We start from the raw sequence: 20,591 nt of genomic DNA, 5'->3' as shown, positions 1-20,591 counted from the left end.
ACTACCTGAGAAACTGATCAAAATATTGTGCCTCCTTTGAGTAATCAATTTAATGGAATTTTAAAGTTCAAATTCTAAATTTGATTTCAAAGTCACTTCTGACGTGTAAGTTGCACTAAAGCAAAAGCACTGCTAAAATCTGTTCTGCAGAAACTTTGAGGCTCCAGAGCCCAGTCCCTAAAATGAATGGCCAATGGAGCCCTGTATTCTGGGGTGCAAGTAGCGACATTCAAACAACCGTAAAGTCTAGAGCAGGGGACTACAGGGAAATAGTCTGAGTGGCAGAATTTAACCTTATAATGAATATGAGGGACTGGGCTTTTACATATACAGAAGTCCCCTTTTATCCATGGGGGGGCTATTTTCCAAGACTCCCAGTGGATGCCTGAAACCACTGATAGTACTGATTCCTATATATGATAACCAAGATGGCTACTTAGTGACCTAGGCAGGCAGCATACAATGTGGATACATTCTACAAAGGGATGATTCAACTCCTGGGTGGGATGAAGTGACCAGTTCAAGACTTTGTCATGCTACTCAGGCAGTACACAAGTTAAAGTTCACAAACTTTATCTCTGGAATTTTCTATTCAATATTTTTAGACTTCAGCTAACCCCAGGTAACTAAAACAAAAGGTTAAGCTATGGGTAAGGGAAACTACCGTATGAAGGGCTACAGATTTAGAAATGCTGCCTCAACAAATTTTTAAAATACTTAACAGTAGATATTTTCCATTTTCAAAAAAAAGTAAAGGGGTTATTACCATATTAAAAAATATTTGCATTATACAATAATGCTTTTTCCCTGTAAGTAAAAGCATTCCCAGGACTAAGTACAAGTAAATGTTCAAGTCATAAAAAGCATTATTACTTTGAACAAACATATTAAATAAGGAAAAAACTGATGTAATACTTGAATTCATTAAATGAAATATTCCATTGACCTTGAATTTAAAAATGTGTTTATTAAATATATTCTCTTAATATATAAAACATTTAAAAAGATAGTATGCGTAATAGATTCAGTTTTTACTAATTTTCAATCTTCAAGAGCAACAGCCTTAATCTTTGATTGATTTTCTAAATTCTCCACCATCTCTTTCAGATAATCTTCATCTTTTAAAAAATGTACATATAATTCTCTTTCCATTTGATGCAATTTATTAGTTGCCAAAATTTTTCTTTTTGTCTTCACATCAGCAAGAATATCAGTAAGGAGATGGTTTAGCTTATTGAGCTGAGATTCCACATGATGAAACTGTTCCATTAATTTCTAAAAGAAGAAAATAAAAATGCTTTCAATTCAACAGCTTTATCCCTATCCTAATTAAAAATTTTACATGACTCTTAATGATTTTAGTATATTTTCACAATTTTAGCAATAAATAATCCTCAATTAAAAATCTAAACAGGTATAATGTAAATTCTATGTAAGATTAATTGTAACATTAATTTTAAGTGGTTTGAAGAATACTTGTAAACTGCTATATCTATATATTCAACAAATACTACTGAGTACATACCATGTGCTAAGCATGTTTCAGTTTTTTTTTTTCCAGCTTCTTCTTAAGGCTGATTTATTTATTTGAAAGACACACAGTGGGAGCTGGCTCTGTGGTATAGCAGGTAAAACCACCGCCTGCAGTGCCGGCATCCCATACGCGCACCCGTTCAAGTCCCAGCTGCTCCACTTCCAATCCAGCTCTCTGCTATGCTCTAGGTCTGAGTCCTTAGGCCCATGCACCCCTGTGGGAGACCTGGGAGCAGCTCCTAACTCTTGGCTTTGGATCAGCCTGGCTCTGGCCATTGTGGCCACTTAGGGAATTAACCAGAGGATGGACGATATCTCTCTCTCTCTCTGCTTCTGCCTCTCTAACTCTGCCTTTCAAATAAATAAATCTTTAAAAAAAAAAAGGCAGAGAGGCAGAGATCTATCCCATGATTCACTCCCCAAATGCCTGCATAGCCCAGGATGGGACAGGCCAAAATCAGGAGCCAGGAATTCCATCTAGGTCTCCCAGATGGGAGGCAAGGACCAAGTACTTGAGCCATCGTCTGCTGCCTTCTAAGCATATCAGCAGGAAGATGGATTAGAAGCAGAACAGTCATGACGCAAAGCAGGTACTTCAAATACAATGTGGGTGTCTCCATCAGCAGCTTAATCTACCATGCCCATGCCTGTCCCTTAAATTACATTTCTTTAAAAAAATCAAGTAATTTTGACATTATACATTTACTGGTCTCCTTCAAGAAAAACTGACTACAATGGATACACTGAAAAAACAACTCACCTTTAATTTCAATTAAATATTAAAGAGTTTACAATTGCTAAAATAATCCTACAAATACCAAAATACATTTTACTTAATAAAAATATAAGTTAAAAATTTATAAGGCATTTTATACCATATTGAGCCAGAGAAAAGCATTAATGACATAGTGAACTTACCATATTTTAATAATTCTAGGATGCATTTTTTAAAAAATATCTGAAATCAAGATGCATCTTTTTTTTTTTTTTTTTTTTTTTTTTTTGGACAGGCAGAGTGGACAGTGAGAGAGAGACAGAGAGAAAGGTCTTCCTTTTGCCGTTGGTTCACCCTCCAATGGCCGCCATGGTTGGCGCGCTGCGGCCGGCGCATCGCACTGATCCAATGGCAGGAGCCAGGTGCTTATCCTGGTCTCCCATGGGGTGCAGGGCCCAAGGACTTGGGCCATCCTCCACCGCACTCCCCGGCCACAGCAGAGAGCTGGCCTGGAAGAGGGGCAACCGGGACAGAATCCGGTACCCCAACCGGGACTAGAACCCGGTGTGCTGGCGCCGCAAGGCGGAGGGTTAGCCTAGTGAGCCACGGCGCTGGCCTCAAGATGCATCTTACAACTGAAAGCACTGTGTGACTGTTTCTGGCTAGGCCCCCCCACCCCGCCTTTTTTTTTTTTTTTTTTTTTTTGACAGGCAGAGTTAGACAGTGAGAGAGAGACAGAGAGAAAGGTCTTCCTTCTGTTGGTTCACCCCCTAAATTGCCACTGCGGCCAGCGCAGAATCTGGCGCCCCGACCAGACTAGAACCCAGTGTGCCGGCGCCGAGGTGGAGGATTAGCCTATTGAGCTGCGGCACCGGCCTTTTTTCTTTTTTAAAAAAAGATTCCTCTACCACTTTCCTAGGTCATAGCAGAGAGCTGGATCAGAAGAGGAGAAGCCAGTACTTGAACAGGCATCCACATGGGGTACAGATGCCCACATGAGATGCAGGCACTACAGGTGGTGGCTTTACCCGCTACACCACAGCATTGGCTCCCTCTGACTACTCTTTAAAATGCTTTTCAACAACATTTTTGATGTATGATGTGGAAAAATACAGACAACTCTGAGTTAATGTAATGTGAAGGTATAGAAATACCCTAACCATGTTTTTTTAAGATTTTTTCTTTTTGAAAGTCAGAATTACACAGAGAGAGAAAGAGAGGCAAAGAGAGAGACAGAGAGAGGTCTACCATCTGCTGGTTCACTTCCCAGTTGGCCTCAACGGCCAGAGCTGTGCTAATCCAAAGCCAAGAGCTTCTTCTGGGACTCCCATGTCGGTGCATGTCGGCCCATGTTGGGCCATCTTCCACTGCTTTTCTAGGCCATAGCAGAGAGCTGGATGAGGAGTAGAGCAGCTGGGTCTCGAACCAGCACCTATATGGTATACCAGCACTGCAAGCGGCGGTTTTACCCACTATGCCACAACGCCGCCCCCCCAACCTTTTTTTTTTTTTTTTAATAATTATTTATTTATTTGAAAGTCAGAGTTACATAGAGAAGGAGAGGCAGAGAGAGAGAGAAGTCTTCCCAGGCCATAGCTGAGAGCCGGATCATAAGGGGAGGGGGAGGGGAGGGGGGGAGGAGGAGGGGGTAATCAAGATGATCTTACAACTGAAATCAAGATGCATCTTACAATTGAAAGCACTGTGTGACTGTTTTTGGCTAGCCCTCCCACCCCCAGCACCCACATGGGATGCCGGCACTGCAGGCTGGGGCTTTAACCCGCTGTGCTACAGTGCTGCCCCCCCCCCAACCATTTTAACTGGCTACGTTCAAGAGGGATAAGATAATCATCTATGTCTACCTGTGTCTAAAAGATCTTCTCTAGTAAGTGTAAAAAGTATTATGTAAGCATATTCAGAGTTTTTTCTTATTAGCAACTCATAATTCATATGATGTCTAATAAACACTTAAATAGTGCTAGAAGCTATAAATACATACAATTCCTTTAGAAAGCAATATGGCAGGGCCAGCACTGTGGTAAAGCAGGTAAAGCTGCTGCCTATGAAGCAGCATCCCATATGGGCACTGGCTGGAGTCCCTGCTGCTCCACTCCTGACCCAGCTCCCTGCTAATACACCTGCGAAAGCAGCAGAGGGTGGCCCAAATGCTTGGGACCCCTGCACTCACACTGGAGACCTGGAAGAAGCTCCTGGCTTTGGTCCAGTCCAGGTCCTTGAGGCCATCTGGAGAGTGAACCAGTGGGTGGAAGACATCTCTGTCTCATTCTCTAACTCTACCTTTCAAATAAATAAATCTTTAAAAATTAAAATGAAGAAAGTAATAAGGCAATAAACGGCAAAAAAAAAAAAAAAAAAAAAGTGTATACCCAAAAAACCCCAATGATTCTGAGAATTTATCCAAATTAAAGCACCCAACAACACATTTGTATATATACAAAGATATACAAGGATACTTTCAAAAGTTCATAGGAAATGGAATTTATAAGATGTTTATTTTAATACAAAAGAAGAAAAAAAATTCCCAGGGCCAGCACTATGGCACAGTGCCAGCATCCCATATGGGCACTAGCTCAAGTCCCAGCTGCTCCACTTCCGACCCAGCTCCCTGCTAATGTGCCTGGGAAAGCTATGGAGAATGGCCCAAGTGCTTGGGCCCTGCTCCCAGAAGAAGCTCCTGGCTCCTGGCTTTGGATGGGCTCAGCGCCAACCATTGTGGTCACTTGGGGAATGAACCAGTGTATGGAAGAACTCTCTCCCTCCATCTCTACCTCTCTCTGTAACTCTTTCAAATAAATAAAATAAATTTCTAAAAAAAAAAAAAAAAAAAAACCTGAACTCCATCCATACATAATGTTGCTAGAGAACAAAAGAAAAAAAAAGAATCATAATGTCCGCTGGAATGGTTACAGAAATTATGGCTCAGTTAGAGCACTATAAACTTAAAATATAAGAAAAGTAGAATAAAACTGTTTATTTCATAATGCTGTTAGGCTGGCACCGTGGCTCAATGGGCTAATCCTCCGCCTTGCGGCGCTGGCACACCAGGTTCTAGTCCCGGTCGGGGCACTGGATTCTGTCCCGGTTGCCCCTCTTCTAGGCCAGCTTTCTGCTGTGGCCCGGGGAGTGCAGTGGAGGATGGCCCAGGTCCTTGGGCCCTGCACCAGCATGGGAGACCAGGAGAAGCACCTGGCTCCCTGCTTCGGATCAGCGCGGTGTGCTGGCTGCAGCGCGCCAGCCGTGGCAGCCATTGGAGGGTGAACCAGCTGCAAAAGGAAGACCTTTCTCTCTGTCTCTCTCACTGCCCACTCTGCCTGTCAACAAAACAAAAAACAAAAACAAAAAAACAAAAACATAATGCTGTTGAGAAGAAAATATGTAAGTAAAAGAAAAACTGTATCTCACAATTATTAACAAAAAGAAAGATGGCACAAGAATATTAGTATGAGACAAGAGTACCAAAATAAAAAGCATTATAGGCATAGAGAAGATCATGTAATGCTAAATGCATGTATGTAACTTGCAAAATATATCAAAAATAAAGAAAAAATTTATAGGATTAAATGGAAATATTTTCAAATCCATCATCACATTGGAAATTCTTAAAATATTTCTCTAATGAACCAAAAATGTAAGATCAGCGGCCAGTGTTGTGTTGTGGCTGCTGGTAGGTAAAACCACTGCCTTTAATGCCAGCATCCCATATGGGCACCAGTTCATGTCCCAACTGCTTCATTTTTAATCCAACTCCCTGCTAATGACCTGGGAAAAGCAGAAGATGGCCCAAGTGCTTGGGCCCCTGGCACCCATGTAGGAAACCCAAATGAGGCTCCTGGCTCCGGCCTGGCCATTGCAGCCATCTGGAGTTAACCAGTGGATGGAAGATGTTTCTCTCTCTCCCTCTAATTCTTTCAAAATAAATCTTAAAGAAAATAAAGTAAGGTCAGTAATGGTTGATCTTTCAAAAAGCTAAGCAGATACTAATTTACACCCATTAGACCAGCAAGTGTTGCTGAATATGTGGAGAAATTGGAACCCTCATACATTAATGATGTACTGGCTGCAGAAAAAGAAAACAGGCAACGTCCTCAAAAAATCAAGCCAAGGATTACCATTGTCCAGCGAGGCCCTTCCTAGGTAGACAGCCAGAAGAAATTAAAGCAGTAACTCAAATACACCTGTAAACCAATGTTTGTAGTATTTTCCAGAACAGTCAAAAAGTGAAATCAATCCTGGTGTCATCAACAGATAAAGAACATGTGATGTCTGTGTGAGACACAGGAATACATTCTGACACATGCAACATGCATGAACCTTGAAAACATTATGCTAAGTGAAATAAGCCAGTGACAAAGGGACAAATGTTGGATTCCACTTAAATGAGGTTCCTGGAGTAGGGAAATCCACAGAGATAGAAAGCAGAAGGGGAGCTGCAGGGAGGGAGGAATAGGGAGTTACTGTTTAATAGGTACAGAGTTTCCGGTTGGGATGAAAAGTTCTAGAAAGAGAGCCATCATGGTTGCACAACAAAGTAAACGTACTTAATGCTGATGAAATATACACTTAAAGGGCAGGGGCCGCCCCTGTGGCGTAGCTAGTAAAGTTGCAGCCTGCAGCACCAGTATCCCATATGGGTGCCAGTTTGAGTCCTGGCTGCTCCACTTCCAATCCAGCTCTCTGCTCTGGCCTGGGAAAGCAGTGGAAGATGGCCCAAGCCCTTGGGCCCCTGCACCTGCATGGGACACCCAGAGAAAGCTCCAGGCTCCTGGCTTCAGATTGGCCCAGCTCTGGCCATTGAAACTATTTGGGGAATGGACCAGCGGATGGATGACCTCTCTCTCTCTCTCTGCCTCTCCCCTCTGTGTAACTCTTTCAATTAAATAAATAAATCTTTAAAAAAAAAAAAAGGGCAGCTTTTCAAATCAATCTTCCCACAGGAAACGATTTAAAATGCTAATTTTTAAAATTAAACAAAATAAAAGCACAGTGGGTTATCTGTTGCTTGCAAAGCTGCCAGCGTTTCTTATCAGAGTACCAGTTCAAGTCCCAGCTCCTCTACTTCTGGTCCACCTTCCTGCTAATGCACATGGGAAGGCAGCAGATGGTCACTCTGCCTTTTGAAAAAATAATCTTTAAAAATAAATAATAAATAAAAGCTTCCTAAAAGTAATAGAGATGAGACTTGGAGCTACAAGTCCCTATAATAACTGAAATGGAAAGAGAGCCCAGGAGCAGCTTTACTCTAAGGTCAATTGCCAATCCCTGGCTTATTAGTCTAGCAAGATGAATGGGAGAGAAATCAGGATCCAGAGAAGGTACAAACTTTAAGAGAAGGCCATCTCAGTAATAAGCTGAGGACCCAAAGGGAATCCAATCAGACTGGCCCAGATAGGGAAGAGCCCTTGCTCAGAATTACAGTCCAGATAGGAATCTCCTGGGTTGTCCAAAGAGTCTAGGGCTTTTTACTAGTTTGCAGATAAGAACTGTCTGTGCCTGTAGTATGGAACAAAACAGACTTGAAGGCAAAGACATTTAAGGAGGATTTCATAATGTTAAGAGATTCCCTTTACCAGAAAGGTAAGTATCTTAAATTAGTACACTCCAGAGGGCAGCGCTGGTACTTAGTAGGTTAGGCCTCCACCTGTGGTGCCAGCATTCCATATGGGTGTTTGAGTCCCAGGTGCCCCACTTCCAATCCACCTCCCTGCTGCTGGCCTGGGAAAGCAGTGGAAGATGGCCCAAATGTTTGGGTCCCTGAACCTACGTGGGAGAACCAGAAGAAGATCCTGGCTTTGAATTGGCCCAGCTCCAGCCACTGCAGCCATTTGGGAGTGAACCAGAGGATGGAAGACCTGTCTCTCCCTCTAACTCTGCCTTTCATATAAATAAATCTTAGAAAACAAACAAGCGAAAAAAATGCCTATTCTTACTACCTTCTGTCCATTTACTACTTAACTTCCAGGCAGAACTAAGAGAGAAAAATAAAAAACAATGCAAATAGGAAAGAAAGAAGTGAAACTGTATTAAAAACAAACAAAAAAAAAAACCACCCATGTGGGAGACCCACTGGAAGTTCTTGACTCCTGGCTTTGGATCAGCCCAGCTCTGGAAATTGCAGCCGTTTGAGGAGTGAACCAAGGGGTGGAAGACCTCTCTGTCTCTTCCCCTCTCTCTAACTCTGCCTCTTAAATAAATAAATAAATCTTTTAAGCACACACAACACACACACATATAAGTAAGAAGAAAGGGGAATTCTATTAGGAGGTGCGTGTACCCATTAAGTACACACAGGATTTTAAAGATAAAATGGCAACCCTCTATTTGTTAAGATGAGCAAATGAACAGAGGGATAGCATAATTTTATTTTTTCAATTCTTGGCATAAATGTTATATTAACCTTTTATGTGTCTGAAAAACCTTACACATTTTTAACTTCTACCATTCTGATCAAAACTGCCTGGAAAGGTGTATGTGAAAAAAACTAGATGTGCAATGAGATTGAGGTAATATTTTCCTAATTAGTACCTTTAACATTGAACATTTTTAAAAAAGATTTTTAATCTCTATGGCAGATACCCACCTGATCACTAAGCAAAAGCTGATTTCCTCCTTGATACAAAGCATCACAAAGCATGTCCACATCACTATTCAGTTTGGACAGGAAGAACGAATGCTCTTGAGCTGATACTGCCAACTGATCACGTAGTAAAGAAACATCCTGTTTCAGTTTCTCAGCCACTTCCTCCAGGTTTCCATGTGTTATGAACAATTCTTTCTTCCTATTCTCTCCCTCTAAAAGTTGATAAAGCCTAAGATGTAAAAATAAAAATTATAGGGTAAAATTCTCAAGTCAGTATGGTTTTCAAAATTAAAATCCACTGTATTAAGGCATTTGCAGGGGCAGCAAAGTGACAAGTTAAAAATATTCATTTGCTAAAATCAACCAAGTGAAACCATTTCAACTATAATCCTACTTCAGTACAGAAACACATATTCTAACTATTGCAGCAAAAATGATATGCTCCTATTACACTTGATCTCTAGTTTCTCCCATCTTCCAAGTTTTAGATACAAAATTCTTCACTTAACTGTCTTAACTTACTTCAAACAAGATGTGTTTCAGAGATACCTCCCAAGAAAACACTTCTTTCACAGAATACAAGCAGGATGCAGTAGAAATAGCAATGAGCTTGACACAGAACATCTAGATTTGAGTTTTCTTTCTGCATGTTAGTGCCGCTTCATTTTACAGGATTTGAAGGAAGTACTTAGGAGAAAAACTGATAATGTAAACAATGTGAAGTGTAAAGCAGCAAAGAGCGACATGAATAGCTATAATAACAATTCGATAGATGCCTAGTCTTACTACCTTCTACCATACAGTACTTACCTTCCAGACAGACTAAGTGAAAAAATAAAAAACAATGCAAACAGGAAAGAGAGGGAAACTGTTTATTAAAAAAAGACAAAGAACTTGATGAGCCATGAGATCACTATTATTACTTCAAATATTAATACTAGAAAAATCCATTATTCTACAGGGTATATGGAAAAATCTAAGGCAGCACCTTCCATACACATCTGACAAAAAGGGTCTGTTCTTCTCAGAATTAAAAAGAAATTTTAACAAGTTGTAACAACAGACTTCATAAAAGCCTAAGGCTGCCAATTATTGTCCTGTGGGACCTAACTACACAATTCCAGGAGGCACCATTCACACAGATCATGTCTCTGGCAGCCCCTGAAATTATGCAATGAGGGAGCCCTATCCAAGTCCTTCATTTCATTAATAAGAAAATAAAAGCATTAGGCAATTTTTTCTAGTGCTATAGAAAAATAAGGAATATGACCTAGATTTTTGAGATTTTAAGATTACTTAAGCCCTCCCATTACAGTATCGTACCATCAATTGCTTAAACATTCAGAAAAGACTTGGGAGCTCACATTCCTTTTTTTTTTTTTAAAGATATATTTCATTAATTAATTTATTTGAAAGACAGAGAGAGAGGTAAAGCTGGGGGGGGGGGGGAGGGTCCTTCCATGCGCTAGTTCACTCTCCAAATGACTGCAATGGCCAGAGTGAGCTGATCTGAAGCCAGGAGCTTCTTCCAGGTCTCCATGCGAGTAGAGGGACCCAAGGACTTGGTCTATCTTCTACTAGGCAGTAGCCACAGCAGAGACTTGGATTGGAGTAGCCGGGACTCAAACCAGTGCCCATATGGGATGCCAGTGCTGCAGGCTGGGGCTTTAACCCTCTACACCACAGCGCCAGCCCCTCACATTCATTCTCAGTGATTCCTCTGACTAGGGGCAGAAATAAGTTTGGGGACTGGCATTGTGGCACAGCAGGTTAAGCATCCAAAATCCATATGGGTGCTGATTAGAGTCCTGGTTGCTCCAATCCAGCTTCCTGCTAATGAGCCTGGGAAGGCAGCAGAAAATGACCCAAGTAACTGGGCCCCTGCCACTCATGGGGGAGTCAAGGATAGAGTTCCTGGCTCCTGGCTCCTGGCTATGGCCTGGCCCAATAATGGCTGTTGTGGTAATTTGAGGAGTGAACCAGTGGATGGAAGACCTCTTTCCCTCTCAGTCACTCTGCCTTTTAATTAAGTAAATAAATCTTTGAAAAAGAAGTTTTATCCTCTATTATTACTTTCTCCAAACACAGTCAACTCCTTGCCCAGCAGTATCTATGAGTAGTGTATCAAGCTGTATTCACACTTCCTGCCCCAAATCTAAACTAAATTATCTAAATAATGCTATCTAAAAGGGAATAAAATCTTGGAAATATTCTTCCAACCAATCCACCCAAGTTCAAAAGAAAAAAAAATTTTTTTTAAAGAGGCATACAGAAGAAAAGTAGGAGAGAATTAGAGGGCCAAACAAAACCACCACCTGCCTTGCCAGGGGTCCCATATGGGTGCCAGTTCAACTCCCAGCTGTTCTACTTTCAACTCCCAGCTCTTCCACTTCTGATCCGGCTCTCTGCTGATGTGCTTGGGAAAGCAGTGGAGGATGGCCCAAGAGCTTGGGTTCCTGTACCCACATGGGAGACCAGAAGGAGGTTCCTGGCTTCAGTATGACCCAGTCCTGACTACTGTACCCATTTGGAGAGTGGACCAGCACATGGAAGATATTTCTTTGTGTCTATACCTCTCTCTCTAACTCTGCCTTTCAAATAAATATTTTAAAAATTTCTTAAATATCCAAAAATGTGGCTCAAAATCCCTAGTATTTTACAAAACCAAAAGAAAAATTACTAAGGAAATAAAGCATACACACCTATGAGTAGAATAATCCTTGGTATCAATGGTATTCCTTGGATTTATCTGAGAGACTGATGGATCTGTTAACATTTCCAATCGCTGGTACAGTATCATGTTACTTTGACTAAGTTCTTGAACCAGATTTTCAAGCTGACGAAATATGTCCCAATGCTTTCTCAATTCAATTTCATATGATAGCTGTACAAGTTCAAATGATGCCTTTTGTTTTATCAACTGATGTAAAACTAACTCTTGTCTTGCTGTGTAATAATCTTGTTTAGCAATTTGCAAATCAAAGTCTCCCTTTACAACTGGCATGTTCAGTAACTGGGCATTTTCTTTTATCACAGCAGGCAAACTTCTGTCTTTCATATGAGTGATTTGTTCTTCAAGTTTCAGAATCTCATTGTTGAAGTTAGAAATTTTAGTGCTCAAATTTTCTTTGCCAACAGCCTACACACACAAAAAAAACAACTACATTTCAGCTGCATTTCAAAGTCTAGGTTTAAACTTCAAACAGTTATAAAATTAATCCCACTTTCCATGTAAGTGGTCATATAATATGTTCAGTGAGTAAGTATATATTAGCATAAACCAAAATTACAGTGTAAAAAGGAAACATGTTCACTAAGAAAAGAGTAAAGCTGAGGCTGGCAATGTGCCATAGGGGGTAAAGTCGCAACTTCTTTTTTTTTTTAATTTATTTTTTACTTGAGAGTCAGAGTTACGCAGAGAGAGAGGGAGAGGGAGAGAGAGAGAGAGAGGGAGAGGGGGGGAGGGAGGGAGGGGGGGAGGGAGGGAGGGAGGGAGGGAGAGAGAGAGAGAGGTCTTCCATCTGTTGGTTCACTTCCCAATTGGCCTCAACGGCCAGAGCTGGGCTGATCCGGAGCCAGGAGCCAGGAGCTTCTTCCGGGTCTCCCACACGGGTGCAGGGGCCCAAGGACTTGGGCCATCTTCTATTGCTTTCCCAGGCCATAGCAAAGAGCTGGATCGGAATTGGAGCAGCTGGGACTAGAACCAGTGCCCATATGGGATGCTGGCGCTTCAGGCCAGGGCATTAACCCGCTGCGCCACAGCGCCGGCCCCAAATCGCCATTTCAATGCCGCCATCCCATACAGGCAGTCCTGGCTGCTCCACTTCCAATCCACTCCCTGCTAATGCGCCTGGGAAAGCAGAGGAAGACTGCCAAAGTCCTTGATTCACCGTACCTATGTGGGAGACCTGGAGGAAGCTCAGCTTCTTGGCTTTTGATCCACCCATTTGGGGAGTAAACCAGCGTATGAAAGACCTTTCCCTTTCTGCCTCTGCCTCTCTGTAACTCTTTCAAATAAATAATAAATCTTTTTTTTTTTTTTTTTTTTTTGGACAAAGTTAGACACAGAGAGAGAGACAGAAAGATCTCCCTTCCATTGGTTCACCCCGCAAATGGCCGCTACGGCCGGCTTACTGCACCGATCCAAAGCCAGGAGCCAGGTGCTTTCTCCTGGTCTCCTATGTGGGTACAGGGGCCCAAGCACTTGGGCCATCCTCCACTGCCTTCCCAGGCCACAGCAGAGAGCTGGACCAGAAGAGGAGCAAGCGGGACAGAATCCGGCGCCCCAACCGGGACTAGAACCTGGGGTGCCGGCGTCGCAGGCGGAGGATTAGCCAAGTGAGCCACAGTGCCGGCCAGATAAGTAAATCTTAAAAAAAAAAAGAGTAGAGCTACAATGAATTACTAAATTTTAAGAGCCAGTACACCACAGCAGGTTAAAGCCTGCAATGCCAACATCTCATCAGTTCAGGTTTGAGTCTCAGCTGCTCTACTTCCCTTCCAGCTCCCTGCTCATGTGCCTGGGAAAGCAGCAGAGGATGGACTAAGTACTTGGGTCTGCTGCCCACATAGGCGACCTGGATGAAGCTCCTGGCTTCTACCTGGCCCAGCTTCAGGCCACTGCATCTATTTGAGGAGAGAAGCAGAAGACCTCAACATCTTTCTCTTTCTCTCTGTAACTTTGCCTTTCAAATAAATAAATATATATATATTTTTAATTACTAAATTGGGTCCAGTGCTGTGGCACAATGGGTTGATGCCCTGGCCTGGGGCGCCGGCGTTAGGGTCAGGAGCGGCTGCTCCACTTCTGATCCAGCTCTCTGCTGTGCCTGGGAAGGCAGTGGAGGATGGCCCAGGTCCTTTGGCCCCTGCACCTGCATGGGGGACCCAGAGGGGGCTCCTGGCTCCTGATTGACACAGCTCTGGCCGTTGGGGAATGAACCATTGGATGGAGGATCTCTCTCCCTCTCTCTGCCCCTCCTCTCTCTGTGTAACTCTGACTTTCAAATAAATAAATCTTTAAAAAAAATTACGAAATTGTTATGCCATTACTACTATTTATATAGAGTACTCAAAGATATTATGCTTGTTTTATTCAAAATCATTACTACCATTGAAGTCAAATACGTCATTTAAGATTTTCTTAAAGTTAAAATTATCTCAGCAGGTTTTAACCTATTCAGTTGACTTTAGCTACCATTTCTACAGACTCACAGGTCTTCTCACCCTGTAAGTATTTGTCAGTTACAGTAACTGACTTGGTGCTGATATTCAGGTTCAGAAAAGTTACATATTACATTACCAACAGAGCTTCCCAAGAATACAGACTAATATCTGCAACTCACTCATCCACTCTCAACCAGCAATCATGGTTTCAGTTCACTGAACCTGGACTGACTTCATGAGCACCATGCTCTGGTCAGAGCAAACAAGGCAGACTACTCACAATAAAGCAATCAGCTGTTTTACCCAGAAATCATAAGAAAATTTCAGTTCCATCTGTTTCTGAATAAACACAAATTCTAAATCCAGAAAACAAACTAAAGCACTTTTAATTTACAGTAAACTAGATAATGTGGTTGGGGTTATAATTACTATTTCTGCCCTCGTTATAAGGATCTATCTCTACGAAATATTGACAGATATCACAAATAAGCACTAAACAAGGGAAAATTAAAAACTGTAATTTCTTGTTAGATCCTCCTTTCTAAGGTACTTTAACAGTATTACCATGTTCCTAACAACATTCGCAATATGAATCCAATCTCATTTCTTATTTTTACCTTGATGGTTAGGCCATGAAGAGTCTCCTCTGCCCATTTTATACTTGACTTCATGCTCAAATTACTTGCTTTCAAGTGAATTAGCTGATGTTGAGCACAGATGTACGCCAGCTGCAGCCTAGCCATCTCCAGACGTCTCTCCTCAAGGATTTCTTGATTATCACAAACAGATGGTGTATGTACATCTAACAGCTGAAAATTCTCTTCATTTGAACTTTCAACTACTTCATGTACACCTTCGAAGAACTGTTTTTTGGTATATAATGTTAATGCTGCTGTGCTTTGCTCTTCCTGGCTCAGGTATTTTTCCAAGGAAAGCTGAGATAAAAATACCAGTGGATTTGTCCCTTGACTTAAATTTGAGTGTCTGAAGAACATCATCAATTTGGTAATTCCATCAGTAAAGGCCTGAAGCTCACTGCTGATCTTAGCATTCACAGCATTGAGAATTCCTTGGCTCTGCCTCAGCTTTTTTGTGGCCGCTTCTTCTTTAACGTTTAACCGTAGAGCTCTGTGGCTAGTTACTGACGCCATCAACTGGCATTGATTACGCCGCTGGATTTTTAGGTGTTTTAATCTCTGGAGACTTTGAATCTCTTCCTCTAACTTCTCTAGCTCTTTGTCATCCAGGCTGGATGTCCTGAAGTCAGAACTTTTACAAGTTCTAAGAACTTCATCCAAAGCTGCCCCTTCCAGAACGGGCTTGCCTGATTTCTGAAGAACACTAAAAGCCTCCAGTTCTTTTTCACACAGCACATTCTGTTCACTCACATTCCCGCAAAACCACTTCAGAAATGCCTCATCTTCAGCAGCCTCAAACAGCCAGTCAAAATCTTCTCCGTTAAGAATAGCAGCTTTGGGATAACCAATTTTTTTTAATGTTTCCACAAACTCATTTCCACAACTCATGGTTTAATGACCCCAATTTTTCGTTACTGATATGAGTTTATGAGGCTGATTTTTAGAAAATAAATGCAAATAGAAATAAAACTTTTACATTAAGTCCATGAAGAAGAAAAAAATTAATTTTTATAATCTATGATTCCTCCTGGAGGGTAAGAAAACAAGTATTAGAACTCAAAGACAGTCGTATTTTTAAAACAGGAGTACTGATAAATAGCACGCGCTACTGGAACCAGCTGAGTGGTAGCTGTAGCCGCAACCCCTGGTGAAGACAAAAACACGGAAGTAATCCAGGCATTCCTTAGCGAACTGCAAAAGCAATCAAAACCTTCTTCCCCAAGGCTTAGAATAGAATACAGTGCGTGGAGCAACAACACAGTTCTTACAGTTCTTACTTCAAAGTAACCGCGTGGAAACCCGTGCGGCTCAAAGCCTGTCTCCCCGCCTTCCCCACAGAAGCCAGAGGCGGCAGCTCTGAGGACCAGTCACCTGACCATTCGCCCCAACGACACACCTAGCACCAACCGCGAACCTGCGGACCCCCGCACCCAGCGCCCGCGACTTCCGGCCGCGCGCCAGGGGCGCGGACCACCCCCCGCTCGAGCGGCACCCAAGAGCTAAGCGCTCATCGCGTCAAAATGCCTCCGGCCCGAGTCGACGGCACCACCGGACCCCCGCCGGGCGACACCGCTGGGCTCGGGGTTCGGATTTTCGGGGGGCAGGGGCTGCTGTAATCCAGTTAGGACCGGCAGGCGCGCTCACAACACACACCCACAACGCCCAGGGCACGGGACGGCCTGGCCCCTCGCCCTCCACCTCCGCCCCTCACCGCCCTGACTGAGCCCGCGACCTCCTGCGAGGGAAACAGAGGCAGCGGGCGACGGGTCGCGGCCGCCCCTCCCACGGCTGACGGGCAGCGGCGAGCCCGCCGCGCGAGGCCCTCACCTCAGGGAGCGACCGCTCGCGCCCTCGCAGCAGCCCGCCACGGCCTCCCGCGCCTCGCACGGCCTCACGGGAGCCGGCCGCGCGCACGCGCAGAGGGCAGGGCGGGGCTCGCGCGGGGAGGTCCGCGCCGGCGGGGGACGCGGGGGCGGGGCCGACGTAGCGCGCGTTGGGGGGCGGGGCTGAGCAGGCAGGCCCCGCCCCTGCCGCGCCGTCTCCCGAGCTGATTGGCTGCCAGCGCCCAGCGGCGACGTCCGCCGCGGCGGCCGCCTGGGGCCGGGGCTCTGTCCTCTGGAGCGCCGCGGGCGAGGGGCCTCGGCCGCCGGCAGCCCGCAGCCGAGCCCTGGCGGCCTGTCGGGGCTCCTCGCGCTTCCCGGCCGTGGGCGGGAGCCGCCTTCCGCCCCAGCTGGAGTCGTGCCCTGCACCGCAGCCCGAAGCCGCTGGGGCAGGGGCGCTGTCGGGGGACGACGCCCAGGCTGGTGGTGGGGGCTGAGTCCGCGGCCTGGGGGCGGTCTGCAGCCCGCCAGCAGCCGTGCCAGCGCCGTGTAAGGGCTGGCCACCGCGTGCCTGAGCGTCTTCGCCGAAGCAGCCTGTGCCAGGTGCCCACCTGACCGCTCGTAAAAGCCGGCCTCGGCCGCGATGCCCCTTGCAGAGTTCTGTGAGCCTCCGAGCGTCCACGACCGGAGCTCGGTGCGAATCTGCCGCCCAGCGAGACCGGCCCCTTAGCGCTGTCGCTTGTGCCGGACAAGATTTGTTTACAGGGCACAGAGTTCGTTTGCATCTCTGCCGAGTACGTGTGGCTGGCTGGCCAGTCTCCTGCAGGTGCACGGCTAAATTTGCGAGCTGTGGGCTTTGGTCATTAGTGCGCCCTCGTCCCGGGGGCAGATGACCCCAGGGTGACTGGTCAGAGAATGTTCTACTCCGTGTGACTAGGCAGACGTCGCTCTGCGTGGTTTTTCTTAATATTTTTAAGAAGAGATAAAGGACTGCTTCTAGGCAGATATTGCAAATTACTCCCGAGGCTCAGATACTTCCTATTAATTCTTGTCTTCCTTATCCTTATTTTAGCATATTTTTTTTAAGATTTATTTTATTTATTTGAAAGACAGAGAGAGAGAGGTCTTCCATCCGTTGGTTCACTTCCCAATTGGCCTCAACGGCCAGAGCTGGGCTGATCCGAAGCCAGGAGCCAGGAGCTTCTTCCGGGTCTCCCACGTGGGTGCAGGGGCCCAAGCACTTGGGCCGTCTGCTACTGCTTTCCCAGGCCATCAGCCTGGAGCTGGATCAGAAGAGGAGCAGCTGGACTAGAAGCGGCGCCCATCTGGGATGCCAGCACTGCAGGTCGGGGCTTCAACCTGCTGCGCCACAGCGTCAGCCCCCCCCCCCTTTTTTTTTTAAAGAACCTTTATCCTTTTAAAACTAACAAAAGCTAAAATGACCTGAGAAACAAACATGAGTGGTGCCCAGCCTGGAGACACGGACCCGGGGTGCTAGAACCGAGAGGCGCCGGGAGCCTCTGGAGCAGGGGAAGCCCTGGTGCAGCCCCCGGAGCAGAGCGGTGGCGGTGGGGGCACAGCGGGGCTGGAGTTGAGCCAGTCTGGCGGGGAGGAAGTGGAGGCTGAGCAGCCTGCAGTGTCTTCAAGAAATTCTGCTGAGGAGGCAAACGAGAGAGGGCGGGCACGGCGGAGGGAGGACTGGGTTGGGCTGGGTTTTAGAATGGGAGGAACTTGGAGACACACTTGTAGAGTCTGAGGAGGAACTCGAGCCAGAACTGAGGATGCCGGAAGGAAAAGGGGCTGCCTAGTAGAGACACCCTAGCAGGCGGGGGGGGGGGGGGGGGAGGGCACCCAGGGCCACTTTCATACTGACACTGGGTGGCTTCTTGGGCCCATAAATCCTCCACCTGACTTTGAAATGCTGACCACCGTTCCTGTGGGAAATCAGAATGCAGTCAGCGGCCAGAGTACCAGTGGCAGACCCTGGAGTGAGCTGCAGGCTTGGAGAGCGTTCCTGACGCATCTGGGATGTGAGAGAACGCGGGCATCACACTTACGAGTGCTCCCCAATCAGACTCGCTCTCCGCCAGTATCACAGTCTTGGGTCAAAAGATGAAGGGAAAACTAAAAAAGAAGTCAGAGGACGGAGTGAATTTCATTGCATTCTTGGAGTTCTATCTGGACTGCATGGAGTCTGTTCTCTTTATGCTAATAAAAAACGTAATAAGAGATGACGGGAACCCAGGAACCACTCCTCCGACAGGGCCGCAGGAGTCACCAGACCGGGCCCCTGAGCTGTGCAGCGGAAGGCGTGTGTGCCGTGTGCTGCTGCTTCCTGGCAGAGGCTCTGTTCCCATCGCAATTTTTTGGAGAGTGCTGCAGGTTGTGCACGCTATCTTTTCGGGCTAGCTCTAAAGGTTAGAAGTAACGGCTGAAGGGACTTGGTTTTAGACGCAGTTCTTGATGAAGGTGGTGGAATCCTGTTCTGCCAGCAATGGGGAGCAGGTGCCATGACATTCTAGAATGTGTTAGAAGTGTGATTCCATGATGACACGAATGACAACAGGTGGCAAGATGCAGGTGGGTTAGGCCGGCGCCGCGGCTCACTAGGCTAATCCTCTGCCTGCGGCGCTGGCACCCCAGGTTCTAGTCCCGGTCGGGGCGCCGGATTCTGTCCTGGTCGCTCCTCTTCCAGTCCAGCTCTCTGCTGTGGCCCGGGAAGGCAGTGGAGGATGGCCCAGGTCCTTGGGCCCTGCACCCACATGGGAGACCAGGAAAAGCACCTGGCTCCTGGCTTCGGATCAGCGCAGCACGCCGGCCATGGCGGCCATTGGAGGGTGAACCAACAGAAAAGGAAGACCTTTCTCTCTGTCTCTCTCTCACTGTCCACTCTGCCTGTCAAAAAAAAAGATGCAGGTGGGCTCCTGCCACAGCGGGTAGCGGGGAGAGGGCTGGCCCAGGGGGAGTAGGGCCAGGGAGAGGTGGTCGGGGCCTCTCTGGGGTCTGCACCTGAGTGGGCAGTGGCCTTTCTCGCTATCAGTCTTCCCCAAAAAGAAGAAAGCAGGAGACCCTGCTGATTCCCTGGGGTTGGAGGAGGGGTTTGTCTCGTTGAACTGACATTCACGTGACAAAGGTGAGCCAACCCCTAAGTCAGGAGTGAGTGTGGGTACCCCACCAGGAAGGCGAGGTGTGCACAGGACAGGCTGAGGAAGCCGAAGCAGTGAGGAAGGCGCCACGGGCTGCTGGCACAGCCCATCTGGAAGGGTCCCCCTGGCGAGGGCTGGGGAAAGGAGGGAGGAGCCATGAGCGTGAACTCATATGAAACCAGCACAGCACCAGGTGCCCACAGGGCCCTCTTGCCAGAGGCTGAGCTGCAGAACAGGGTGGGGCAGGTGTCTGGGGACCCACAGGGGGATTTCAGGGGAGGGAGTCCCAAGGCAGCTCGAGGTCACACCAGTAGCTGCGAAGGGAGCAGGCAGGGTGAGGGCTGGCGTCCCACGGCCGGGAGGACCTGTTGCAGTCCAGCGAACAGGGAGATGGAGGAGAGGGGCCAGCATTGTGGCACAGCAGGGTGAGCCACCGCCTGCAACGCTGGCATCCCATAGGGTCCCAGCTGCTCCACTCCTCTGCTGACGTGCCTGGGAAGGCAGCCGAAGATGGGCCAACTGCTTGGGCCCCTTCCGCCCACAAGGGAGACTTGGATGGAGTTTCACACTCCTGGCTCAGCCTGAGCCGATGGGGCCATTTGAGGAGTGAACCAGCGATGGATCTCTCCCTCCAACTCTTCCAAATAAACAAACAAATCCCCCCCAAAAAAAATAAAAATAAAAAAGATGGACTATGCAGACAGCATCTGGCTGGCAAGCTGAGTCCCACGGGGAGGCGGAGCTGGGGAAGGGAGCTGTCCCTGCCTGCCAGCAGGGCCCAGGAGGGGCCAGGCGCCAGTCTCACAACGTGCTTGTGGCTGTCCCTGGTGCCCACGGGCCAGCAATACAAGGTGGTGTCAGTGATGACCCTTACTCATGACACCTGGAATTCAAATGTCCAGCATTGAACATCTGAGTCCCACCAGCTCTGAGGCCCCAGCTGCATTCCCAGGGGGACTCGCCCCCTTTCCAGAC

At 46.4% G+C, this 20,591-nt stretch overlaps 2 protein-coding genes across 3 annotated transcripts in view; both read right to left on the bottom strand.

Moving 5' to 3' along the window:
- POLN (DNA polymerase nu) overlaps nucleotides 1–16,532 on the bottom strand; it is a 205,819-nt gene extending 189,287 nt beyond the window's left edge. The window contains exon 1 of the mRNA XM_062213723.1: nucleotides 16,478–16,532. The gene's annotated coding sequence lies outside the window, so the exon portion shown is untranslated. The remainder of the gene's footprint in view (nucleotides 1–16,477) is intronic.
- HAUS3 (HAUS augmin like complex subunit 3) lies at nucleotides 955–16,554 on the bottom strand. 2 transcript variants are annotated; one of them, XM_062213726.1, is made up of 5 exons: nucleotides 16,478–16,554; nucleotides 14,630–15,677; nucleotides 11,549–11,985; nucleotides 8,847–9,075; nucleotides 955–1,275 (listed from the first exon to the last, which is right to left on the bottom strand). In XM_062213726.1, the coding sequence occupies exons 2-5, from the start codon at nucleotides 15,536–15,538 to the stop codon at nucleotides 1,042–1,044; spliced, it is 1,809 nt and encodes a 602-aa protein (XP_062069710.1). In that variant the 5' UTR covers nucleotides 15,539–15,677; nucleotides 16,478–16,554; the 3' UTR covers nucleotides 955–1,041. The 2 variants fall into 2 exon arrangements, with proteins under 2 accessions (XP_062069710.1, XP_062069709.1); XM_062213725.1 differs by having other exon boundaries at nucleotides 14,630–15,794; nucleotides 16,478–16,523.
- Between the last annotated feature and the right edge of the window lie 4,037 nt (nucleotides 16,555–20,591).

This window comes from Lepus europaeus, chromosome 16 (assembly GCF_033115175.1).
Source record: "Lepus europaeus isolate LE1 chromosome 16, mLepTim1.pri, whole genome shotgun sequence".
NCBI classification, from domain to species: Eukaryota; Metazoa; Chordata; class Mammalia; order Lagomorpha; family Leporidae; genus Lepus; species Lepus europaeus.
This window is presented reverse-complemented; position numbering and strand designations above follow the sequence as displayed.